Raw genomic sequence first — 27,776 nt, forward strand, 5'->3', positions numbered from 1 at the left:
TACTCTGAAATTGGTCAATATCGAACTGGTTGATTGCTTCAAAAAGATTGGAGTTGTGTTCTTTCAAAATATGTCCTGGGATAATCATTGCACATCTCAACACAAAATTGTCAGACTTCCTAGCGATCTAGCTGCACCTTACCTTTCGTATAGCTCAACAAAGTCCAAACCGAGCATTAGCATTCAAAGCACAGATTGTGTTGCCCCCCATTGTACCTGCTTGCCAGTAAGAATGCCGTCTGTTTTTAAAATCTTTGCATCAATCTTATTGGTATTGCAATTACTGGATTACCACATCATACAGACCATTTGCAACTCCAGCCTGCCGCCCGCCCTCTCGTGAATGAATGAAGAACCAGAGGAGCGGGCAGAGGAGACAATGGCAGGCAATATCAACCTTGGTGCTGCTGTCACCTTACGGTTCGGTCGGCGTGTTCGTGCATCATGCGGTTTTAACGAAAACAGCTGGTGAATTCAAAAAGGAATAGTTGTTTTCTGCATTGCAACTTTAAAAATCAACATGCTCATTTTCTTAACGCTCATTGACATCTTCATCACCTGTGATGTGTTCCTGCCTTGACCACTTCATATTTGTAGCCAATTAATTTCGGCACACTGACCATTGTCGGCAAGCAGGCCTACGGTAAAAACTGGAGAATCTACCCCCGTCTCTTCCACTATCCTGGGGCTACCATCCCAGCAATTATAGGGCATTGGAGTTGTGAATATTCCACAGGGGCACGTTTTCAATGAGAAAATATATGAAAGACGTTTACAAATTTCTGTAATGCAAAACTAGAGTGCAGCTCTTGAGGAGAAAGAAGGGAGGGTATACCCCTCCTCCTCCATTCCTTCTTCTATCCTCCTGTCGCTGAATTTGTCCGTGGGTGACGTGACACCAACTTGTGACGTCATTATCCCCGCTAAATTTAGCAGGGAAACTGAATTGGAGTGGAGGTCATGTGACGTCAATTTCCACGCTAAATTTAGCGGGGAAATGTAGCAGGAACATTTCCCTGCTAACTTTAGCAAGGAAACGTCCCATAATGCAAAGCATGCGGTTACGCCGACACCAATGGCAACGCCGCTCAAACCGAAAACGGGTGCCCAAGAGCTGTGTTCTAAAATTAGTCTTTACTTCGATAGTGCACACCTGGTGCATAGCGTATTCACTCCTTCATTCGCATCTCACTCCTCTAAAGCATGTCACAGTGCCTTCCACAAATAACACTCGGGGGCATTGCAATCCTTAATTCCTGAAGGAAACCACAGTTGCTCATCTACCTTTCGCGATAGTTTTGCAACCACAAGCGGTACATGTTTGTGTTCCGCCCAAATCCAGCTCCATCCACGGCTGCCTCGCGTGTCACCCACAGAGCCGTCGAGAGAAAAAGGCAATATATGCAACGACAAACTCGGCTTTTCTTGCCGACAACTGTTCCGATAACGAGCTATACTGAGAAACAAATCGTCGTGAGGTGTTGCACCTTTGGATAATCCACATTGGCCAGAATACAAACACTTAAATGTGTATAGACGCTTTACACACGCGCCAAATTACAGCCGCCATTGCTGACCTTCTCTTGTCTTACCGAAATGCCGAGCAACTGAAACGGTAGTTGACGATCCTCTACGGAGGCCGATGCTTTAGAAAAAGACACAGTTGAATCTAACGTGGCAATAACCTGGCCTGCTATGGTAATTATGAAGTGAAATAAACGAAAGTAAGAGGAAACAAAAACTGAAGGTCAGTTATGGTGGCGTCCATGCACAGCTGCTGCAAAGCGTCTATAGACTGGCAAACACGGCGGTTATTAGCCCCGAGAAGTTCGCGTGGCGCCCCCTTACGGCGAACCGGGGTGACGTCACGGCGAGGAGAGAATTTTTCCCCGACTCGGCCCGCTCGCCCTGTGGAGGCTGTGACGACGCTAGCTGACAGCGCGCTCGCTTCTATTTAATTTTTTTTTGCGTGTTTTTCGTAGGAAGTGTAAATTTTTATATGAACCTTTATTGAGGTATGGCCTGTAGCTACAGGCGAAACTTTAACCAACATTTTAAGCATGGTTGACAGGGCAGGGAACGCATGAATCGCAGCTGGTATATGAAAATAAAGAAATATGGCCACAATTGCAGGAGCATCACTATAGATTTACATCTCGCACAATAAATGCTGCTGATGGTCTGAATGAATTGGCAGGTTATGTATACTATTTTTTTTTTGTATCCGTTTTTAAACAAGATCGCCGGAGCAGAAAAGCTGCATGCTGCTCGAGCAACATGTTAAATACAGTCTGGGCCATCAAGAAAGAATCACAAGTAAGACAGCCCAAGCGCAGAAGAAAAGTAAAAAAAAAAAAAAAAGGAACATTTATTATATACATTGCTTGCATTTGACCTTTGCTGGATTCGGATAGTATTTCAATGAACTACACGGGTGGTATTTGTGGACTTGTTTATATCAACCCTCAAGTAATGTATAACAAACGTAAGCGAAGGTGTCTAGCTCGTTATTAGGCCCTTAAGCCCTAAAATTGAGATTTTACTTAAATCGAATTGTCCTGAAGCTAAAATACCAGAAGCTTTTCTCACGCAGACTGCCGCCCTTTAGAGGTTCCACATTTTCAGCTGCTAGTGCTGCATCTACCACTGGACAGACGTTCGAATGCTTGCTTTTACTCCTGTTTTCCTCTGATGTCAGCTGTAGGGAGTTTGGAGGCTGAGGAAGCTTTTGGGGACCTGCAGCAGTGTCTCTTTTAATTGGAAATAACAATTCAGACTAAACGGTGTATTCTTGGAATAGGCTGGAATAAAGAATGTCAGGAAAAAGTATAAACATTCCATATTACGGCACTATTGCCGTGCATAGTTTGGCAGTTCAATACATATCATACAGACAACTGGGGGCAATTCGGCCGTTTTTGCTGCTACCATACAAACTAATTTCCAGTAATTGTGCAGCTTCTAAGAAATATGCTTGCATACGTGTATAAACTATATAATTAATTCGCGAAGAAGCTACATTTATGTAAAACAACCCTGTTCCACGAGCACTTTCAAGATCATCAGACGCACGGCCTTTAAAACATCTGCGAACCAGCGCATGCAGAGTGGCAGCGCGGAGTCAGGGTCGCGAGCTAATTTGCCGACTACCCAAAGGCCCATGATATAAATGCCACTTCAAATGCCTTGAAAGCGGGATCTAATATCGTCTTAAATCATGAACGTGCAAGGAACAGAATTCCAGCGTCTGAAACGCTTGCGCCATCGCTTCACCGACCCCTCGCAAGATTGCCTTGTGTCGTGTGGACGGACGGGGAGGTTCATCAGCGGAATTGACTCCGCCGAAAGCTTTCGGGATTTGTAACCCAATTTTAAAGGTAAAAGGGACAAGCAGGCTTATAAAATGTACGGAAGCACTTAAATACCGGCCTAACTCAACGTCTTGCACACCAGGTAAACGAAGTCCAGCTCCTCGAAGACTAGCGCCAAACCAGGAAACCGGTGCTGGGAGGCGAGCCGATGCGAGATCGCGGAGCGGAGTACTCCCCCTGACGTCACGGTACACCCCACCCAATCCGGGCGCGGCGACCGCAGCGACGCTTGTGCTCGCTCTCGGGGCTAATACTTCCGGAAAAGCGTGTGCGTTGGAGTTAAAATGCTTGGAACATCAGGGTGGCACACCCTGGACGCCACCAGCGTCGGCATTTTAGGTTGCTCTCACTCACCATCACAGCTACTCACACTCAGCCCCTCACTCATCTTCACAGTCACCTTCAGCCCTTCACTCACCCTGTTTCAACCTCACGCAGTCGCCGCCCTCATGGCCCTTACACACTCACAGTCCTCACTCACCCTCGCACTCATGAAATTCCGGGGTTCTGAAACTCCGTCACCCTTACCTCACCTAGCTGTGAAGAATAGGGAAAGTGAAGGCCCTCACGGGCGAGGTTTGCCGAGGTATGGATGCCACACTGGATGGAATGCACCGTACTCGGCTCACGCTCGAGACAAACTCCAGCTTATCCTTTGCAAGGGGGACGACGGGCTCGTTCAATTTACACCTCCTGCAACGGGTATACTCAACGCACACCAGCATATTGGATTTACGAGTTCAGCCTACCTCGCAACACAACCGGAAGTACATCGTCCCACACTTTTTTGTACCCATGCAGGCGGGCGCAGGTAAATTGAACGAGTCTGACGTTTGCACCATAGCCTGCATAACGCATAAGCGTTCTCGAAGTCCACTCGTGGCACGCACTTTCGGCAGCAACAGCTTTAGCTACTAATGAATACCGACTCGGACGTTGGCCGGGGAGGACGCTCCATCCGTCCCTTGCCTATATTTCGAATGTTTCAAAGGTGGGTACCTACGGTGACATAAGCACATGTTGGGTAGTTTGCGGCGATAAAAAAATAATAAAATTGAAAGACGTTTACAATTCCCTGTAATGCCGAATTAGAACTCAGCTCTTGAGTAGGAGGGGAAAGTACCGAGAGGACGGTATCCTCACCTCCTCTTCTCTCGTGAAGGTCACTGTGAAGGTCATGACCTTCACAAGTGACCTTCGTAGTGTCATTACGGGAAACGTCCCATAATGAACATTCAGTTACACACGACGGCGACGCTGCTCAAACCGGAAACGAGCGGTTGTGAGGTAGTATTGGCTGCCTCCGAGCTTCCTATAGTCCCCAACAGGAGGAGAAGGACGTGCGTTTGCAACCACTCTATCACGACCTCCGTGCCTTGCTTTGGCCGAACCTTGGCAGGGGGCAATCACGAACCTTGCAAAGCCCTCTCTCTCCGTTCCCCCTCCCCGACCCACCTCGACGCGGCCCTAAAAAGGCGACCTTTTTCGGTTGAAACCGAATTTCCGAAAACAGATTAGACATACTTTTATCGGTTTAAAATGAAAACGCCAAACCTACAAACTGATCTTTTTCGGTTAAAACCGAATTTCCGAAAATGGATTTGGCATACTTTTATCGGTTTAAACCGAAAACTCCGAACCCTAATTATAATGTACACTACTTTCCTTTCTAAGTGACAAACAAAGAGGAAGTTCAGCGGTCCGTTCCCTCAAGAAACCACCACGTTTTGCTCGCATTCAGCGAGACATCTTTCTTGCTCGTCGATTCTTCGACTTAAATGCGAAATAAATGTACATGGAAAGCATAAAATGATGAAGGAACAATAAATAAAAATTATTTTGGAGATTATCCTCACGGTAAAGGTTTGCAATTTAAATCAGAATATAAATACCATTTTAAATTGTTTATTTCTTCTCCACCCTGGCTGTATGTAATGTACATTCGTGTCATGGTATGAAGAAGCCCAGGCAAGAGCGGGGCTCCAAAGATGCCCACTGCTATCTAATGAAAGTAAGCCGAGTTATTCACAAGCTTATTGCGTGAATGAGTGGCATTTCCGAAATGCCTCTCGTTCACACGAAAGCCTCGATGATAACTCAGCCATCTTCCACTAGATAACACTGAAGGTCTTTAGAGTCATGCACTCGCTTGAGCTTTATCATATCGTCCGCGACTGTACTATCTAGGACAATCTGAAACAGTCCTTCCTGCTTCTTTGGCATACCTGCCAGCTTTTGAGAGAGCTACGTTATGAATAGGGTTCCGCGTTTTCGGTTTCTATTTTTTCACAATTCGGCGTACTTTTATCGGTGTTTATTTTAAAATACAATTTTCGGTTTTTTTCGGTGTATATTTATGCCCACAAAAGTTTATCGGCTTTTTTCGGTGAATATAAAATAAACGCCAACGGACACAGGATCAGATGACCCTTGTACGTAGCTCTGATATTTGTGATCACTCAAAGAATAACGGCGCAGATACATTGAAAAAGAAATGGACACTTCATTTGGCAAATGTGTGCAACTGTAAAAGAAACACGAAAAAAAAACCATAGAAGTACAAACAAGTCAGATATAAAGCCTATGCCCAATAAACATGGAACTTCACTTTCTGTACATCAGGATTACGCTATCTCATTATAGCACACACACATGTACTTGCCAAGGTTCTTCTCCTTAATCCGCACTCTTTCTTTTCTGTTAATATGACCCTGAGCTTCGAGAATGCCCTCTCAACGCTAACCCTGGACACTGCAAGCTGAGGAGATGAAGCGCTGCCTGAGCAAACACGGGCCAATCAACCAATTGTGACCGCTGAAAAAGGCACGGTGCGACGTTTTAAAGCACAACACAACATGCAGAGCTTGCATCACGTCAGTCTTCCTCACAACGAGCTTGAAAGCACGCTCGTACATGGCGAAGTCATGGGGCATTTCGGACTTCACGTTCCGATCGATGATGCGCACACTAAACCAAAACGTCGTAATTGCATTCGCGTATCCCATACATTCGGGCACGTTTCGAATCGATAGACTCTGTCGTTCCACTTTTTCGCCACGGCTCTGTTGTACGACTGGAAGGTCAAAGTGATCTTTTCCCGTTAAAACTGAATTTTAGAAAATGGACTCGACGAATGTTTATCGGTTTTTATCGGTTTAAATCGAAAATGCCGAACCTAAAAACTGACCTTTTTAGGTTAAAACCGAATTTCCAAAAATGAATTCGGCGTACTTTTATCGGTTTTTATCGGTTTAAACCGAAAACTCCGAACCCTAGTTATGAACTAGGAATAGAATGCAAAGTTGAAGTCCCATATATACCAGGTGTTCCAAAAAGAATTTACAGGGTTTTTTCACCACACAATTAAATTATGCATGGCAGAATGCTCGATACCCGCCGAAAGGCAACACTAGAGGTCCGAAGCAGACGCCAAAGTTTCAGCACGAAACAATATTTCATTTCAAAGTTCTAAGTGATTTTCTGAAAATTTCAATGGGAAAATGAGGCCCATTTCTGCCCGTTTTCAGTTTCTGGCGCCATAGAGCACCATGTGTTCGAAAGCTCCGTCGGCCACCATTTTCCCGTTGACATTTTCAGAAAATAGTTTAACTTTCGAATAAACATTGGTTCACGCTGAAACTTTGATATCTGGTTCGGACCTCCAGTGCTACCTTTGGGCGGAGAACGAGCGTTCCGCCATGCATAATTAATCTTTGCGGTGAAAAAAACCCTGTAAATCTTTTTTCGTTACTTTGAACCAGGGTGGAGAACAGAAATCAATACGATTTAAATCGCGATTGAAATCGGAAGAGTTTCACGCCAAATCTCTTTCACAAAAATAATCCCAAAAATAGTTTTGATTTACCGTTTGCCTATCGTCTGATGCCTTCCATGTGCGTTTGTTCTGTACTTAAATCAAAGAATCATAGAGCAAGCAAGATTCATATAAAGCTGAACACAAACAGAACATGCTTTTCTGAGCAAATCGGAGCATCATGGACTTCATTTCTACCTTCCACTTTGTTCGTCAGCTACGTAGGGCTTTATTTCAACAAAATCGGACTGCAAAAGAAAAAAATGAAAACTAGAAAACTAACGTCCTATTGCAATAAAGTCAGAACTCAAAATAAAAATAAGGTTTTCATAGCTAACTTAAAAAATCAGGCAGCTTTGTTCTAGTACGGCGAGGATTACAGCAATAAAAAGTTTCAACAAAACTGTACTTTACATTTACAGTAATTCTTCCGCATTATAAGCAATCGGAAGAATTGATTTTCAATCTGTCATGTTGTAAAATACATCTGGTGGTAAATAATTGCTGTTTTCTAGCTACGTTGATTTAAATCACATAAATCTGATTTAAATTTAAAAATAAATTATGATATTTTTTTCCACTGTTTTGGATTATTTCACCAATTGAAAGATAGTAAAACTTGTAGAGCAGAAAAAGGGTGGATTGGGCATTTCAACTCCTTTGTCAGCAGGGGTACATAAAAAAGTGAAAAGGACAGTCTCCTAATGAAAGTGCAGAAGTATGCATCAGGAAGAAATGCTGGACACAAGAGACTATGGCAGTAGCTATTGACACAAGTTTTGTAGCCCTCCGAGCGGGAAGAAGAAATTTCTGACCGTACCCTTAGATACCTGTGGTCTCCAAAAGGAACAGCTGTTCACTATCCTCAAACATAAAGTAATAAAAAACATCAGTACAGGAAATTGGTTGTGAAAGATCCTGATTTTTCTCAGTTCAGAAGGCACACAAACGATTTTTCAGCAGAGGCACACAAATAAACACAAAAAGTAACGGCAGTTGGCTTTACTTCCTTTACACACAAGCAACTTCGGTCTCGCAGCACTGAAAAAAGTTTTACACATATTTATGCAATGGTACATAATCAAACACAAAATCTAGGACTTGTATCACATAAGCAGGACCCTGTTCAGAATGACGCAAACTTCAATTTACAATCGTTGAACAGAATCTTCTGTTCTGGTCTACGTAACAGAGACCGCACAAAACATAAATGAACTTGGCCTTCAAGCTTGGCAAATGCAACACAACATGGGGGCATTCAAATCGGAGCAGAGCCAACTCGCTGCAGCCTTCTTTCATACTTGACTGTCCTTGTCCCGAAATACTTCGTGCATGTGGCCTTAACGAGCCATCTCAATCGCTATGGTTTTTTGCTCTCACATGTCGATACAATCCGAAGGTGTCCCGGTCGTGCCACCGTGACTGCCACCACCTTGACAAGGTAAAGCCACAATGCCGTACGGTACCGTTCCATTTTACCCGTTACGTTTCTAATGACAACTTTATGGATTCATTCCCTGAAAGGTATGTCATGGGTCGTAAAGCACAAAAATATTTTGTATGCAACCCGCGAGGCCTATACAAATACAGGCGTAGCCCTCGACGGATCAAAGTTTGTCCGCTTTCAATTTAAACAAGCATACACATATCCAACCAAAATAAATACTATAAAACTAATCAACCTGGGAGCCTCAACTTGTTTTTTTTTTTTAACTATATTTCATCTGCAGGACAATATCGGCTATACGTTCTTGACAACTACTTGTCGCTTATCTCGCAATTTCAACTGAAAGAAGAAAAAAAAAAAAGAAAGCTCCGATTTACATTTAAACTGGTAATTTTTTATCGACAATTTGCTCCGAGCCGACTACATCACTTTTTCATTCCTTTCGACTACAATCATATGCTCGATTTCTGTCTAGAAACGTGAGCCAAAAAAGTTGACAAAAACTGTGTTCCACAACGACCTTCAACACTGTCACCACCGTGTCTCCACTTCGTTTTTAACATAGAACCTCAACATTTTGTTTCGTCATGTCTACATCTGCATGGTCATCTGCCACAACCACGCTCTTGCTGCGTCGTCCGCTACCGCCTCGTCCGCCTCGGTGGCGCTAACCGCAGTGACATCTGCGACTGTCGCTACGGGCACGCTTCTTGCAGCAGTGGGCCGGACTCGTCTCCAACGTCGGCTACGGCTTCCGCCGTGTCTTCGTCCACCGTACCACTGGCCACAGAGTCGTCTGCAACTTTGTTGCCCTCCAAGGCGCAATCTGGTGCGGCGCTGCCCGCAGCAGAGTCGTCCGCTAGTTCACCGTCATCTTTCGTAATACAACCCGGTGCACTGTCTGCAACCGAGTCGTCCGCCGGTTCGTTTACTTTCCCACATGCACCTGCCACCGCTGCACATCCGACGCCCCCAGTCACAGAGTTGTCCGGAACGCCGTCGTCCTCCATGGCATCGTCCTCTGGCACGGCGCTGTCCGCCAATTCGTCCCTTCCCCCACTTCCACCCGTTGCTGCCGCTTCTTCTTCCGCCTGCTGCATGCGGATCTGGGCCCACCGCTCCGACACCCAGGCCCTCCTCCGAGGCCTCTTCCGCTGGTACTTCTTCTTTTGCCGCTTGATCGTCGCGTAGACCGGAGCGATGTTGGTGAGCTCCTCGGAGCTCAGGAGTGCAGGCCAGAAGAAGTACGACAGGAACCGCGCCTGGAGCGTCTCGAACTGCGAGCGGAACCGGCGCAGGTCGCGGCACTGCAGGCAGCTCTCGTCCCGGACTCCCGGCATCGACGTGCAGCTGTGGCAGCGGATGGCGGCGGCGTCCGGCGCGTCCAGGGCGGATGCCAGTTCGGGGCACGGTGGGGGCATACTGTCGTCTGCCAAAAGGTAGCTGAGGTCGCCGCCCGCAAAGCGGTCCACCAGGCGTGCCAGCGTAGACGCCGTCAGCTGTAGACGGACAAAATATGATTGTACTCCTTGAAGCGATGCTCAAAAGCATTTTCGGAGGCCCTTTGTAACTCTACCGAGCAGTCAAGAAAAAAGAGAACCGCATTTTTATCAAAATAAACTCCGCATCGCCAAACAGCTTGCCGACGCCCAAGTGTAGTAGCTTTAGTAGTTGGGACCAGATGCCAAAGTTCTGCAGCTTGCCGTTATCCAATTAGAAAGTTTTAAGTGAATATTTGAAAGTCGCAAAAAGGAAATTGAGCCAGTTCCTGGTAGAAGAGGCTATTTGTCTCCATATACTCCGGGGGCTTCATTTTGGTGCGAAGAATGAGCTAAATTAGGATGAAAACCGAACATTTGGCAATGCACACCGTAATATCTCGAGTTGTCGCCCACCCCTAAAGGTACCCTGCGGACCTCGCGATCCATGAACGCCCATCTTCCCCAAATGTTGTTATAGTAAATAAAAAAATAAAAAGAACTTTAAAAAAAAAGAAAGAAAATGTTGTTTGCACGTGCATCGTCCCCAATTTCTACGACCCTAAGGTCAGAGGACATTCGTGAGAAAAAGAAACGATGGAGATAACAGAATGAAAAACGGTAATACAGTATAGATTTCTTACAACGTAACCGCTTATAGTGCAGGACCGGGTATAACGCGGCTTTTTTAAACCACCGGTTCGCCTCCCATAGAACTCCATGTAATTACATACCACTTAAAATGCAGGTGCGCGAAAGGAAATACCGGTTATAGTTCGGTTTCTGGAACAGCCTGCCGACCGCGCCGACTGACCGGCGCAGCGAGCACGCTTCCCTGTGCGACACTAGATAACAACGCGAGCCGGCCGCAAGCGGCACTCGCGGGGCAAGGAGGTTACTCGAAGAAGCGGCGAGAAGCGAAGAGAGAGGCTTCAGTTGCCATAGCGACAGAGAGACGCACGCACGTATCGTTTGCGTGTGTGCGTCCCTCCTCTGCGTTGGAAACAACCGCAACGACAAACCAATCGCAGGTCGACGAGAAGTGTTCGCGCGCGTTGCCAGCCGGTTGTGGGCCGGCTGCTTCTATCCGCAAACGTGGCGTCGGCTGTGATCGTCGACGTAGACGGCGTGGTGGAAGCTCATCGTTCCGCGTAAAAGCGCTATCCTTGACTGTGAATTTTCGTTGTGTGTCGCTATGATAACCTAGCACGTATTAGAAGGGAAGATCCACCTACTAGTGTGGCGATGTTGTGGCGGCACTCTCAAGACGGCAGAAACGCCCGTGTCGTCGTGTTTGTTTATTTCGACTATAGTGGTGCTTTCTAAGCATTTGTGTTTTCGAACATCGCCCGGATTTCTTATTTGGAGCATTTCATGCCTGTGCTCAAGTTGAAGGTATTACTGGCACGTACCATATAAAGGATGCGAATTTTCAAGCGTTTTCATCGCCGGAGAAAAGTGATTAGGGTTAGCAATCCTGAACGCTTGCAACGTCCGTCCGCAACCCGCGACGCCGTTAGAAGGCTGCGCCAGGCAAAAGTCACTCATTTTTTTCAAAATGTGTGACACACTTGAGAGAGGAGTGTGCTAGTCTGGTGAAATAAAGACTTTCCTCAAACTAAGCACTATTTTTCATCTAACATAAAATAAATTCTTTTACAAAGGTAAGTTGTCTGATGGCATGTATTTTGGCCTGAAAAACTGATGTTTTGGTTAAAGCGCGGTACCGCTTATAGTGCGGATTTTCGCGACTCCCGCGACATACATTATATGCGGTCTACACTGCAATCCCTGGAGAAGAGAAATACCATATTTGCTCACAGAATGAACGCACCTTTTTTTTCTCGAAAAATCGATGCAAAGATGGGAAGGGCGTTTTATCCTGAAAAATCAACGTAACTTCTTATCTCTTTGTGCACAGCGCGCGACCCCGTAACCAAACTGGACTGTGCAAAAAACAAAAAAAAAAACAAAAAAAAAAGCTCCTCTTTGTCTTTTTTTTCTCTTAATTCCGTGTTTTCTTTTTTTTCCACCTTTTGCAAGCTGTTTTGTTTGCTTAGGCGTTGCTTAGGCGAGGGTTTCTCCGCTTCTCTTTCTTACCTCCTTGCGCGCGGCATGCAACCCCGTAACCAAACTGCGCTGTGCAAAAAAAAAAAAAAAAAAAAAAAAACACCCTTTTTTGTTTTGTTTTTCTCTTAGTTCCGTGGAAAAAAAAAAGCTCCTCTCCATGTTTTTTTTGCTTCCGTTGGATCTTTTTATATTTTTTTAGCGCCTTTTGCAAGGCGTTTTGTTTGCCCATGCATTTGCGACCTCGCTGCACCAGAATAGAAAAGTGCGTTCATTTCGCATGCCTGGTGGGAGGGGGTCAACATTTTGACGTCCGAGTTGGGGGTGCGTTTATTTATTATTTATTTATTTATTGTACCCTCAGGGCCCGAGGGCATTACAGAGGGGAGTGGGTTACAAAGTAAAATCACTAAAAAACAAAATGACAACCTAAGAATAGAAACATGAACATCAGAAATTTTAACTTAGAAAAGTGGTTAAACAACGACATGATGGCATCTGTTACAGACACAACTGACGATGGAAGGTGGTTCCACGTGATTGTTGTTTTGGGGATGAATGAATTATAAAAAGTAGTGGTTTTACAAACAGGTAGACCGATTTTGTGTTGGTGATCGACGCGTGGCGAGACATATGAGGGAGGGGTTAATAATTTTTGATGCAAGGAAGAATTGTGATGATAAATTTTATGAAACAGACAAAGACGGGATAACTCACGACGTGAAGTAAGGTTAGGTAGGTTTAAAAACGTTTTCATGGATGTTACGCTTGCACTAGGGTGATAGTTAGTAAGAATGAAGCGAACAGATCTATTTTGAATAGCTTCGACTGCTGTTGTAAGTAAGTCAGTACCGGGGAATACGCCTCCCCATATAGGGGAGGCGTATTCCAATTTTGAGTGGACAAGGGTTTTGTATAGTAGTAGCTTGAGGGATACAGGGACAGATGGAAAATTACGTTTGAGAAAGCCAAGCATGCGGTTAGCATTGTTAGTTATGTAGCGAATATGAGGCTCCTAAGACAGGTTCGATGAAATATGGATCCCCAAGTACTTATACGATGATACACCTTCCAACACTGTTTAGATAGTAGAAAGTAGAGTGCGAGTTAAGACGAGAAAGAGTCATTACTTTACATTTGTTAGTGTTGAGCTGCATGTTCCATTTGTTACACCAATTAGAAACACAATCAAGGTCAGACTGAAGGATAGCAACATCAGAGGTGTTAGTTACAGTAAAACCTTGTTATAACAAAGTTGAAGGTGCGATCGTAATTATTTCGTTATAACCATTAGTTTGTTATAGCCAATGTCCATTTCTTCCCTATTAGCAAGCAAGGGGAATTATGATTACTTTGTTATATCCATTAGTTTGTTATATCCCATTTTGTTATAACGAGGTTTTACTGTATTTCTCGGTAAAGAACGCAATCATCTGCAAATAAGCTAATAGAGGACGATACGCAGGAAAATAAGTCATAGATAAAAATAAGAAAGAGCAGGGGACCTAACACTGAGCCTTGAGGTACGCCTGATGTCACGGGAGCTGGACTTGAAGAGGTATTATTCACAGACACAAATTGAGATCGGTTATTAAGGAAAGCGCGAATCCATGAAAGTACATCCTGATCAATGTTAAGTTTGCTAAGCTTATGGAGTAGTAGATTATGTGACACCTTATCGAAAGCTTTGGCGAAATCAAGGAAAATACAGTCCACCTGGGAACCATGATCAAGAATAAGGTGAAGGTCATGAGTGAAGGTGAGTAGCTGAGTTTCACACGAAAATGATTTACGGAAGCCATGTTGTGCAGGAGTAAAGAATGAATTGGATTCTAGGTGTTGAACGAGATGAGAAAAAATAATATGCTCAAGAATTTTACACGGAATGCTTGTTATGGAAATGGGACGGTAATTGAGAGGAGAATGATGATCACCGGTTTTATGCACGGGCACCACTTTACCCACCTTCCAATCGTCAGGTAAACAGCCTAGAGTAAGTGATTGCTCAAATAATTTAGACAGTATTATAGAAGAATACTCTTTTGTTCTTAGCAAAAATTTAGAATTAATTCCGTCAACTCCCGCGGAGCAGGATATTTTTAGCTGTTCAATTATCTTTATAATTCCACTTGTTTGAATTAAGATGGGATACATGGGCAGAAAAGCGCGTTGTTGAAGTTGAGGTAAAGTTGAAGAAATACAGTTTGAAAATGATTCAACAAAAGTAGAATTGAAAACATTTGCACAGTCATCGGTGGAAACAGGTTTACCTGATAAAGTAAACAGAGACAGTGTGGTGTTTTTATTGCCGTTAATCGCCTTCCAAAACTGTTTGACGTTGTTGGTTAGTAGTGATGGCAGGGTGATAGACAAATAAACTGACTTTGCATCCGCGATTGCACTTTTATAAGCATTGGCAGCCTCATGATACTCGAGCCATTTAACCTCCGAATTTGTTAACTTTGCTGCACGAAATTTGCGCTTCTTTTTATTGGAAAGTCTTTTTAGAGTGTTATTGAACCAAGGGGAATTCGAAACAATTGGGATGTTACGTAGCGGTATATGTTTATTGGTTAGGAGCTAAACCTGCGTCTTAAACAATGTCCAATTTAATTCTAAAGAACGGTCAGAAAAGTGGTCTAAGTAATCGTTAAGAAAAAGACCAAGGGCACCGTTAATAGAGTCATAGTCACCTCTACTATAGTCTCGTATTTTTTTAAGAGTTCGCTGTGCTGTTTTGGCTGGCACATCAAGTGAAAAATGTAGTAGCGAATGGTCGCTGAGAGCCGGCATGAAAGTAACAGAAGAAATAAGTTCAGGTGAAGTTGACAAAATGAGATCTAGTTGACAAAATGAGATCTAATACGCGAGTGAAAATAAAAGTCGAAATTTTGAGAGCCGACTTGGGGGGTGCGTTCATTACGCGAGTCCGTTCATTGCGCGAGTAAATACGGTAAGGGGGACAATGGACAAACTCAGCTAGGTGATTGGTGCACAACTGAAAAAACCCGCCTGTTCCCGGTATCAAACAAGGTACCACCATCACGAACCAGCGCAAGTAGACAGTTATTCAAAATCCAAACACACAAAAAAATACACTCACACAGCGCTGAACTATCAACTGAATTGTATTTCAAACTTCCTCTTCTTCGACCCCAAGGAATAGGTCAAAGAAGAGGAAGTTTGAAATACAATTCAGTTGATAGTTCAGCGCTGTGTGAGTGTTATTTTTTTGTGTGTTTGGATTTTGAATAACTGTCTACTTGCGCTGGTTCGTGATGATGCCTTACCAACTCGCCCAATCTGCAGTATTAAAAGGTACCACCTCTCCATTTCCAGTGGAGTGCTCTACCAACTGAGCCAACCAGGAGATAGACACTAACCAGGGACTGCTCCACCGGAAATGGAGAGGTCCCTGCTTCGATAGCAGGACTAGAGTAGGCACGTTTTTTCGGCCACGCACCAGTCACCTAGCTGTGTTTGGAGATTTGTGTTGGCCCTTTGTCCCCCTTCTCCAGGAATTATTATTGTCATTCCTGTCCAGCTTGCTTGCACTTTTGCATTAACTGCATAATCAACAGAATGCTGCCATGTTCTGTTGACAAAAAAAAGTTAATCCCTTTGTATAAAAAAGACACAAAACAAATTCGGAAAAATTGCTAACAAGGTTAGCGAACATCCAATTTCCAGGACTTTTACTGTGGAACTTCAAGTCAAAGGAGGGTGATAGCAAGATGAAAGGAGTAGAAAACAATGCTTTCCTTCACTCATAACCAAAAGCAACTCCGTCTCCGCCTGAAATAAGGTCACCAAAAACCAGGCCATTCTCCTGGAATTTTTTCACTGCAGTTTTACAGCAAAGCTGTTTATGGCTAGGGTTCCGTGGATTTTTCGTGCGAGTGACCAAAAACTCTACGCTCCCACCGCTGCACGTGCATGCCTCCCTTGTATGAAAGGTTCAAAATAACCAAAATAAAGCGTTGACGAACGCGCGTCCAAGATGCCTATTGTTTTAGGCTTTTGCTTTAGAACAGTTACTGCTGCAGACACCAGAACGAGCGGCGTGTGGAACACCATTCCCTGCATTCTCCTTGGTGTTTGGGTAATTTAGCAATAGGTCTGTGTATTCAGTAGATTATTTATCAACAGGCATTATTTTCAAGATCAACAGGCATTATTTTTAAGATCAGCAGACTCACAGGTAGATAATGAAGGTCTGTCAAAAGATTTGCCGTTGTGCGACCCTCGTTGGCCATGTCTACGCTCGCACCGCTCTATCTTTGTTGCCGTTCCGAGCGCCTGCGTGCCTAGTTTCCTTTCCTTCCGCTCTCCCGGGGTGGCGGTCCTGTTGCGTGTGTCTAGTTTCCTCTGGCTCTTCGCGACGGGTCTGTGTCGTGTGCTAAACAGCTTCGCTGGTCATCCACCCTCATACAGGGGAATGGCTCATGATTTTTACAGCGGAGCTGTTAAGGGCTAGGTACCCCAGGATCGTGCCCGGTATGTCGACACAAACCTACCTGGACAGCTACCGCCATCTATAAGTGACGGCGGCAAGCACACAACCAGTATGGTTTCTTCCGTCGCTGGTTGATGGCGGCAACCTTTCCAGCTACCTAGAGTTCCTGTATAGGCTCCCTACGGGAGCCAGAGTTGCGCGTTCGTCCCCGTAGCGCTGTCTTTTCTGCACAACATGTTGATCCTGCTCCTCACGTGACTGAACTCGGCGAATAGCGGCGTTGCGCGTTCGAGGCGCGTGGCACGCTCAAAAGCAGGGATACGTACGGCGGGGAGTGTGCAACGTCTACTTTCCTGCACGGCACTTGATCCGGCTCCTCACGCGATCGGATCTCGGCGAATAGCGGCGCGGCGGCACGTGGAAAACAGACGCGCAACTCTGGCTCCCGTAGGGAGCCTATACAGGAACTCTACAGCTATCATAGAAGAATTGATAGTTGAGCACCGTTGGTGGGAATTCATGATAAAACACAGCGTGAAAAACAGACGACGACGAAGAAGAAGCACACGTAACGAGCACAGCGCACGTCATGTTTGTTTCTTCATCCTCGTCTGTTTTGCGCGCTGTTTCCTACGCTCCTACGCTCTTATCAGTTTCGGTTTGCACTCAAGATGAGTCGGCCGCGCGCCCTTTCGGGGAAAGGAGACAGGCTGCGGAAGGAGCGGCGACGTACGCAGCAGTGGGAATGAGTCTGCAACCGCCGAAAAGCCGCTGTTGCCTCGACTTCCACTGCGTCCAGCGCTTCAGATTCCCTTGCCAAAGAGCACATCGCTCGCCTGGAAAGCCGCCGCTGAGAACAGAACCAGAAATGTAAAGGGCGCCGGCAAGCCAACGCCACGGACGACGATCGTGCCACGGAGGCCAAGCGCAAGCGCAAGGCCCGGCGACGACTGCACTTCACGCCGGCTCAACAGTTTCCGAGTGTGATGGCGAGGTTCCGAAGGGAGTTTGTGGAAAACCTGTTTGGCATCACGTGCGCCGTGTGCGACCGACTCTGGTTCGCCGGGGACGTATCCACGATCGACGGCGTGTCGGACGAGAAGCGGGAATCGGGCGCGTGCGTGCTGCAGCAGTGTACCGAGTACAGCTCTGCTGGTCTTCCTTCTTCATGAGAGTGGAAAGGCTGAACGTTTTTTAAGGTTGGGTGATGTCTGGGACAAAGACACGGGCAAATAAAGATTTGTTCAAATGCCGTGAATTGTACCATGAATGTACCATCGTAGTTGACACTTTGTTAGCCTTTCTCCTCGTCTTTTTTATTCTCTGGAATTAAAAACAGCGCGAAAAGACGAGGACCAGACAAAGAAGTGACATGGCCGTAGCACTGACTTACAACTGAGTTTATTGAATGCAAAATCGCAATATATATTTGCGGTGTCACGAACAAGAGAAGAAAGAATTCAGCCCATGTGATGCATCACCAATAAAAATAAAACAGAGTACGTGCTAAAAAACAAGCAAGTCAGGGAACCAGAACATTAATTTCTTTGCCCTAACAGGCAAAGAGATGAATTTTCTGGTTCCCTCACTTGCTAGTTCTTTAGCACGTACAGTCTAAGCTCGTTACAACAGACCCGGTTGCAACAGACATTTAAATATAACATACCGATTTGTGAAGTTCGGTTGGTTTTCCTCTATGTACAATTAACTCAACTACATTTTACAACAGACCAAAATCTTGGTCAAAATCAAGGTCTATTATAACGAGATTCAACTGCACTCTGTACGGCTGTGTCATGGCATATTTTTTATTATTTCTTTATATAAATATATTTTTTATCATTGTTTTATTTTTATTGGTGATGCATCACATGGGCTGAATTCTTTCTTTTGTTCTTGACACCGCAAATATATATTGCGATTTTGCATTCAATAAACTCAGTTGTAAGTCAGCGCTACATCCGTGTTACTTCTTTGTCTGGTCCTTGTCTTTTTGCACTGTTTTCAATTCCAAAGTACGTACCAACTCGCCCAAGCCTCAACTTTAGCATCGTTCATTTTTATTCTCACAAATGAACTCAAATTGGCACGCACATAGGTAGCCTATTATACTCCAAAACCAACATAGCAGCAGCATCTCTCTGCCCTCTCCACTGCACTGCATCTGCAGTGTGGGAACTTTTCTGGAGTCTGATCTTTCAGTCCTTCTCTTGTCACTCCCCTCTTCCTGCGTCTCTTCTTTGGAGTGATCCCTCGACAGCAGCATCGCTAATCATTCTATTTCAGGCTTCTGGAAATAGAGAGCCCATTTACACTAACAACAAGGTCAGGCTCAATGAGATTCAATGTGCAGCACCTAGCTGCGTAACTTAGCATTTGCTCAATTATGCTCTCAGGAAGACTGCAGCAAAGCTGTAATCTGGGAAAAGGGGCAGACTTAAAATGTGAAACCAACTCTGTGATAAAACCTTAAGCACCAATGTGCATGAAAGCATCCTTGAGCATCAATATGGAGATTGCTCATTGGTGCCCTTAGAAACATGGCAGAGAAGCTGACATACCAGGACAGGGGTAGTTTTTAATGTGGGTAAAGCCAACTTTAAGAAAATCTCAAGCAATCTCGGACTATGAAATTACGGCAAGATGTGCAGATTGAGTGAATTTCCCGGAGATTTGGTGTAGGAGATCAGTTTAATCTGATACGAAATTACCGAGGAATGTCATTTAAATCGTTGGAGAAACTAACAGGATGTTCACTGTGTATATAAAAAGGCAGTTTTAAATGAGGTAAAATATTTTTTACTAAAGTTAAAAAAAATCTTGGTTCAATCCGAAGGTGCAACGTATCTGTTGTAAGCTCACGCCGGCTATTTTATGGGTGGATATGTACATCCAGCGCTCACAAAATGGCGAGTGGACAGCAACCTAGAGCAATAAAAATTGTGCACGTATATATACTGCCTTTCAAGTATTGAGCAAAAAACCTCACCACTCGGAAAAGACACGCTTGGTGGGTTATTGCTGCTATGCTGACAGCAAGTCGTCTGCTTCTAGCGCAGGGGTTTCGGTGATATCAGACTGACACCGAGCTCCGATTGGCTTTGATCGAAAGGATAGGGGGTAGACCTCAATGCTAGATACCGTATTTACACGATTGTAAGTTGACCCCCCCCACATTGCACATCAGCAAAAAAAAAAAAATCTTTAGATGCGCAGTTTATTGCGAACACGTGAGAACGACAAAGTATTTGTTTCAAAAGCCGAGCCTCCAACACGTGATCGATGCCTTCTGGCGTGCTTTGGCTGCGCATCCATGCGCAAGGTGCATGAGATGCCCAGGCGTTATCAAAACTAGGAAGTTCACGCTGGAGGCAGAACAGCTCAAGCTGCTCACTATCGTTCTCCCTCCGTCTGCGACTAGACTACAACTTGTCCGCACTGGTGATGTCAGTCCCGTCATAATCAGTGCCACGATTTCAAAGCATGTCATCGGAGTCATCCAACGAAATCTCGCACTTCGCAAATGACAGGATCAACCGCATCTTCCGCGCTTGCTCGGTGATCGCGTTGCGTTGCACGTCACGGGTAGGGACCGACTGCACACTTTTGTGCCGTACGTTGCAAGCCTGACCTCCAACTCCGGAAGGCATCCCCACCTATCTAGACTTTGGCCTGAAAGCTGTTTGTCGGCACAGTTTAAGATCTCGCGCCATTGCAGACTCCACTGGAGCATCACCCGCTCCGACGGGTCGGACTTGCGTCGACCAGCGCACTTGTTGGTTGCTTCTGAGTACAGAATGGCCATAAACGAGCACCGAAAACCTAAACTGCCCGAATCAAGCGTGTCAACACAAAATAAACGTAGTTAGCGCTCCAGCATGATCTCGACACAACAAAAAAATGCGCGACCGTGAATCGCGCGAAAAACTGCGAAGAGAAGTCGCGAGTACCATGAGGCTGTTCCAGCGGCCTCCGGAGTGGCTCTTACAAGAAGTGCCACCACCCCCCGGGAGCCGGGCACGCCGTGCGCTGTTCACACCATATATTCGGGTTAATTTGCGAATCGCTATCAATAATACTCGTTCACACAAATAAAAAAATAATTTGTAAAATGAGCGCAAAGGATAGTGCAATGCTAGAGGTAAAGCCGGCTGAACTCGTAACAATGAATGAATGAATTTTGAGTTTCCTGGCGCAGCAGCAACATAGGCCATAGTGTGCCAAACACAGGGTAAGTAAATATCACAAGACTAAATGTTTACTATTGCAGTGGGTCAAAATATCAAATATCACTTAAACAAGATTGTAGTTTAAAGTCGATGTAAAATATTAAACTTTTCTAAAAAGTTAAAAACTTGTCTGTACGGAGTAACGGGCTCGTCTCCAAGTAAAAGTGCCAAGTGGAAAGGTATTTGTTTTCTGAAAAAGATAGAAAAGTAGGAGCGGCGTTCGTTATTGAATTGCGGGCAAACTAAAAGGATGTGAAGTACACTTAAAGTTTCTGAGCAGTAGTCACACATCGGTGGGTCGTCGTTTCTTAGAAGGTAGCTGTGAGTCAGGTGTGTGTGGCCTATCCTCAGTCGACATAAGATGACCTCATAGAACCTTTCTCGATGTCTGGCGCTGCGCCATTCACTCAAAACAGGTTTAACCTTATATAGCTTATTGTGAGGGTCAGAGTCCCACTCTACTTGCCAAGAATCTTTGATTTTATTTCGTAGTGTGGTTCTATAATCTGTCACTGGGAGGGTGTGAATTTCAATGGACCTGTTTACACATGCACCTGCGGCTCGGTCGGCTTCCTCATTGCCGTGTATTCCTATATGGCTAGGAACCCAGCAAAAGTGAATAGAGATGTTTTGCTTTATAGCATTCATTAGTTTAACACGAAGCAGACAAACCAGGGGATGCTTCCAGGATGTTGCAGAGTTAAGGGCAAGGAGGGAACTGAGCGAGTCTGTAAATATCACAGATAATCTGTATTTTTGTTTGATTATTTCATCTACAATCACTAAGAGTCCATGAAGATCAGCTGTAAACACAGATGCATTGGCATTAATTCGAATAACACGATGGTAGGATTGTCCAACTGCAGCGCAGCCAGCATAGCCAGCACCTTTCGTCCCATCAGTAAAAAAACTTTTGTCCGTCTCGTAACGACTAGCAATCTCAAAAAATTCTTGTTTTATAACACTAGCGGCTGCCACTTTCTTGTTGTATTTTGTCAAAGAGAGGTCGCATGTTATAGTTAGGTCGTCCCAAGGAGCAAGTCTTTGTTCAGTTTCCATGACAGAACAAGATATGTCAAAACTATAAGTCGCTGCAGCATCCTTCACACGAAGTGCAAAGGGACGCGTTACGGATGGCTTGTTTTGAAAGGCCTGCTCATATTTTATGCTTTCAATCAAAGAAAAATTTGGGTGCTGTGGAAGAGTACGGAGTCTTAAATAGTACTGCGTGCTAAGATAAAATCTACGTTTGTCAAGCGACCACTCATTTGACTCGGCATACAAGCTGGGCACGGGGGACGTTCGAAAGGCTCCGGTTGCCAGTCTGATTCCCTGGTGATGGATTGGGTCTAACATTTTAAGTGTAGAGGGTTTGGCAGAACCATAAACAATACTTCCATAATCCAAAACTGAGCGAACACAGGCCCTGTAGATTCGCAAAAGGCAGACACGGTCGGAACCCCAAGAACGGTGTGCAAGGACCTTAAGAAGATTCGACTTTCGCTGACATTTTAATCTTAGTTCCTTTATATGTGGGCCAAAAGTTAATTTACTATCGAATACTAGGCCTAAAAACTTATGCTCCGGTTTAACCGGCATGGGTGTACCTTTAATATACAATGATGGCTCCGGAGACATTCCTCGTTTTCGAGAAAAACAAACAGCCAGAGTCTTCTCGGCAGAAAACCTGAAGCCATTCTGGTCAGCCCACCTACTCACCCTGCTTACCGTAAGTTGAACTTGTCGCTCACAGATGGCTAAGTTACATGAAGAAAAACAAACCTGGACATCGTCGACGTAAAGAGAATGAGAGATTGTGGGTGGAATTACTTGAGATAGAGAATTTATCTTTATAATAAACAAAGTGACGCTTAAGACACAGCCCTGCGGCACGCCATTCTCCTGGGGGAAAGGGTCGGAGATTGTAGCTCCCAGGCGTACCTGAAAGCTACGATCCTGCAGAAAGTCAGCAATGCAGTCGAACATTCTCCCTTTTATGTCCATAGAGATAAGGTCCTGGAGTATGCCGTACCGCCAGGCGGTGTCGTAAGCTTTTTCAAGGTCGAAAAATACAGACAAACGAAATTGCTTATTTATGAAAGCCTCACGGACCGTCGTCTCAAGACGTACCAGGTGGTCAACAGTAGACCTGGAAGTGCGGAAAACACACTGGAAATTGCTTAGTAGGTTCTTTTCTTCTAGTATGTAGATTAGCCTGTTGTTGACCAGCCGCTCAAAAGTTTTCCCCAAACAGCTAGTAAGGGCAATTGGCCTGTAGCTGGTGGCTTTACTTCTGTCCTTTCCTTGTTTTAAGATGGGGATGACAATAGCCTGTTTCCAGGTGCTAGGAAACTTTCCTTTCACCCAGATGATGTTAAAAAACTGGAGGAGCATAACTAGAAATGTTTCAGGTAGATGAGAAAGCATGCTAGGGTGAATTGCATTAAGTCCAGGGGATGTAGGCTTTGCAGCAGCAAGGGCTCGACGGAGCTCGACGAGGGAGAAAGGACAATTATATTTTTCAGTGCAATCTTCTGATCTACGAATTGGAATTCTCTCGCGCTTGGACTTAAACTGCAGAAACTCTGCAGTGTAGTTTTCAGAACTAGAGACTTGTGCAAAGTGTCTACCAAGTGCGTTGGCTTGTTCATATAATGATGAAAATGTTTCTCCCTTTTCGTCTAACAGCAAGGGGATTGAGAAAGGATGGTAGTCACCATCCATTCTACCTACTCTGTCCCAGACAATCTTCGCTGGCGTGAAACTATTAACCACTTGCCTACTAATAACGAGTGTCACTCGTGCCGCCATTTACGGACCATAAAACCCGACCACGAGTGTGACTCTTATTTCGGTTTCAGAGCTTGTTTTGTGAGCTCTGCGGCAGATGGCAGCACTACCCCTGTTGCTCCTGTTTACCTTGGGTTCTTTTCTTGTTTGCTTTGCCTTTTGACAGAGAGAGGGCGCTCCATTCACAAAAAATAAGAGCGCTATTGTAAGCAAGCGCGCCAAAAACATGTCTTTGGCGCGGATGTCTGCTTTGGCGGACGAAGATATACAAAGACTTCTTTTTGAAAGTGATGAATGCACCAGTATTTCTGACGACGAATCCTGCTGCCTTTTCGATTACTCGGAATCTGATGAGAGTTCAACGGACAGTGAGAAAAGTGTTGAAAACGATGCGAATCCTGGAAGCATTTCATCGACTTCGGCGTCTGCACGTCAGTGGAACTGGGAGAAGAGGGACAACCAGCCTGCTCAGTTCACCTTTGTAGAAACCCCAGGTGTGTCAGCAAGGGTTCAACGCAGTCTTGGTGAGAAGACAAGCGCCTTGTCGACCTTTTCCGTGTTTGCAAGTCATGATTTTTGGGCGTCTGTCTCTGCTGAGACAAATCGCTACGCCGAACAAGAGATGGGCGACGAGGATCGTTCCAAGACATGCTATGAGGAGCAATGGTTTGACACCACTCCAGATGAGATAAAGGCATACTTTGCCTTGTGCATCATTATGACGCAAGTGAAAAAACACACAGCCAAAATGAACTGGTCCAAGAGGTCCATAGTAAAGACCCCAATTTTCGGCAAAACGATGTCCTATGTGAGGTTTCTGCTAATCTCTCAATTTCTATCATACTGTGAAGAACTACTGAAGAAGAGGAGACGACCAGAAGTCTTAGTATAGAGCACGAGACTACGCCTAAAAGCCAAGGAAATGTTTTTCTTTATTTTGATGCAAATTGCTTGATTTAAATAAAGATTTCTGTACGATCTTTAAAGAAAAAAAATGAGTAGGCAAGGGGTTAATAGAAGATGCATATGAACAAAAGGATCTCCTTTTCGCCCGTTTCCTAATATAGCGGGCTTTTGCACGTAATTGCTTAAATGCCAGGAGGTTTATGGAAGTGGGATAGTACCTCCTAAATCTTGCCCAAGAACAGTTTTGGCGGTTTCGGGATTATTTACACTCATTATCCCACCACGGTTTAGGACGTCTCGGCAGCTTGCCGGATGTCTGTTGGATGGACAGACGGGCTGCCTCAACAATTGCTGTTGTTATGAGAGCATTTTTTCGTCCACGGAGGCCGCTTGCGAAAGATCCAGGGAAGAGGGGATATTTGACTGAAAAAGGTTCCAATCTACTGAAGAGGTCTTCCAATAGGGGGAACGACAAGGCAGCCTGGGCAGGACTTCTAAGGGAGTAAGATACACCAGAAAATGGTCGCTTCCATAAGGGTTATCCAATACATTCCAAATAAAATCTGTAAAAAGTGCAGTGGAACAAATAGTGAGGTCAATGCAAGAAAAGGAGTGATTAGCAGAACTGAAATATGTTGGTTCGCCTGTATTTAATACACATACTTCTCCGAGAGATAAAAACCACGCCACAACAGCACCTCGAGTGTCAGTTCGGACACTACCCCAGAGGGGATTGTGTGCATTAAAGTCGCCCATTAAAATAAAAGGTTCAGGGAGCTGATCGACTAAAGTTTCAAGTTGGGCGAGTTCCAGGGCAAATGAAGGGGGGATGTAAATGGAGCAAATTGTAATAAGGCGTTGCTGTAGTAACCTCACCGCAACGGCCTCCAGGGGCGTGTCTAGGGGGACCTCATATGCAGGAGTGCCACTGTCTACGACAATAGCAACCCCACCGGCAGCGCCAGAGGTAGTCACGCGGTCCTTCCTGTAGACCTGATATGATCTAAGAAAGTTGCTGTTGGGTGGTTTGAGGTAAGTCTCTTGGAGGCAAAATGCAGAGGGTTCATGCCTCTGCAACAAGAGCTTCACATCATCTAAATTACAAAAAAGACCTCTGCAGTTCCATTGCATAAAGCAGGCCATAATTTAAAAGAGTGAAATCTAAAAAGCTAAAAACGTAAAAATGAAGAAAAGATTAAATAGACAAGGAATATATTTTCAGGTCTTAAAATCAATCTTTATACGAGGTGTGTTTTTCTTTTTAGTGGCACCCTTCTGCTCACTGGTGGAGCCACCAGTGCTGGGAAGGGAACACTCCGACCCTGACATGGACCTGTCCTCGTCGGACTTGAGCCCACTTTGATCCATTGGCTCGTCGGTGGTTGTCGCCAATGGCTGACCCTTGGATGTCGCTGGCTTGGTTGGCAGGCCAGGGATCGTCTGGGTACCAGAAGGGCGGGGTGCCATACCCCGTCCTTTGGGGGGCAGAGCAGTGCGAGGAGCAAGGGTCGCCAAGCCTTGCTCCTTACTGGGTGTGGGCACGCCCACATCTTTCCTAGTGCTCGGAGGCGGTGTTTGCCGCACCACTCCCGAGGTGGAGGGGGACCCCGACGGGACACGCAGGTCATCCGAAGATGTCTGCGTCCCCGTGGACATCATCCACGTGAGGCAAACAAGACACGCTTCTTTGCCTCATGGTATGGAATGTTCTCTTGGACCTTCAATGTAAGTATTTCTTTTTCTTGCTTCCAGAGAGAACAAGACCGAGAATATGCAGCGTGCTTCCCTTCGCAATTGGTGCACTTTGGTTCGTTCTCACAGTGATCTGCGAGATTCTCTTTGCTAGAGCACCTCGCACACGTGTCAGATCCGCGGCAGCTCCGTGAGCCGTGGCCGAACCGCTGGCACTTGAAGCAGCGCAGTGGGTTCGGTACGCATGGCCGAACGCGGCAATGCAGGTAACCTGCCTTGACAGCTTGTGGAAGGGTGGTCATTGCAAAGGTCAGTACGATGTGTTTTGTTTTGTGTTCCACGCCGTCGCGTCGAAGTGTGATGCGCCGTGCGGCGATCACACCCTGGCTGGAGAGGCCCTCTACGATTTCCGTTTCTGGAGTTTCTAATAAGTCATCTTCAGAAATTATGCCTTGTACTGTATTTAGTGTGCGGTGGGGGGTTACGGTGACTTTGTAATCAGAGATTGAGTTCAATGCTAGTAGAGCATCACTCTGGATCTTTGTGTGAACCTCTACGAGGAGGTCACCTGATGTCATCTTCTGAGCCTAAAAGGTCTTTCCCACAACACCCTCTAGAGTTTTCGCGACAAGAAAAAGGGACAGTTTACTTAGTGGTCTCTCAGTTTCTGAGTGCATCACCAAAAACTTTGGATACTGCGGAGTAACTACTACTGGAACATCAAGTGTACGTGCTTCGGTGCGGACTCTTTTCGGAGCCCGATCGAGAAAGGTTTTGTTTTGCAGACCCATAAAGATGGGAAGGAAAGTTCAGAGCCCTGGTGCACCGCCCACCACGGAGCCCAACAAGGGGGTAGGTAATGTGCCATAGCTAAGAAAGGCTTGGCTGACACAATTCCTCTACCAGTGCTGCCCGGGCACTATACCCTAGTGTGGTTGCAGGGATAGGTCCTGTTTCCACTCAAGGTTGGCCCTTGCCGCCTAAGGAGGTGAAAAAGAAAGGAAGAGAGTGCAGAAGAAAAGAGAAAGAGGTGGAAGGAAAAGTGAAAGAAGGAAGAATAGGGTAGAAGAGGCGACTGACTGAATCATCCTGGTCGGGCCAAGCCAGGACACCCGTCTACGAGAAGCAGAGGCCGAAGCGGTGTATTGCCTTGCCCGGGGGGCCCCGAAGGGTCCAAACATACCCCGGGCTCAGCTCAACCACCAGGGTCCCCCTTTCCCCGGACACGGGTACGCCACGCACAGCCAGACGTGGGTGGGCGAACCCACATGGCTCGGGGTTCGTAGTGACGCCACTCACCAAGCACCTACTAAAAAGTAGGTGCCCCCTGCGTGCGGGTATGGTGGCCCACGTGGCTGGGGTCCGTGGTGACGCTACTCACCGAGCACCTAGCACCTAAGGTGCAGGCGCCCCCTGCGGGGCTCGGGGTCCGTGGGGACGCCACTCTCCAAACACCTGCTTTCACAGGTGCCCCCTGCGGGAAACTCGTAACAAGCCGAGGTGTTCATGATATCGCGATTGTTTCG

The 27,776-nt window shown here is 45.6% G+C and overlaps 1 protein-coding gene across 1 annotated transcript in view; it reads right to left on the reverse strand.

Moving 5' to 3' along the window:
• Positions 1–8,103: 8,103 nt before the first annotated feature.
• LOC8029830 overlaps positions 8,104–27,776 on the reverse strand; it is a 59,123-nt gene continuing 39,450 nt past the window's right edge. Inside the window, exon 8 of the mRNA XM_029992979.3 lies at positions 8,104–10,131. Coding sequence (XP_029848839.2) covers positions 9,328–10,131 — 804 coding nt within the window. The 3' untranslated portion in view covers positions 8,104–9,327. The remainder of the gene's footprint in view (positions 10,132–27,776) is intronic.

The sequence above is a fragment of the Ixodes scapularis genome, unplaced genomic scaffold (genome assembly GCF_016920785.2).
Source record: "Ixodes scapularis isolate PalLabHiFi unplaced genomic scaffold, ASM1692078v2 PGA_scaffold12__126_contigs__length_90152505, whole genome shotgun sequence".
NCBI classification, from domain to species: Eukaryota; Metazoa; Arthropoda; class Arachnida; order Ixodida; family Ixodidae; genus Ixodes; species Ixodes scapularis.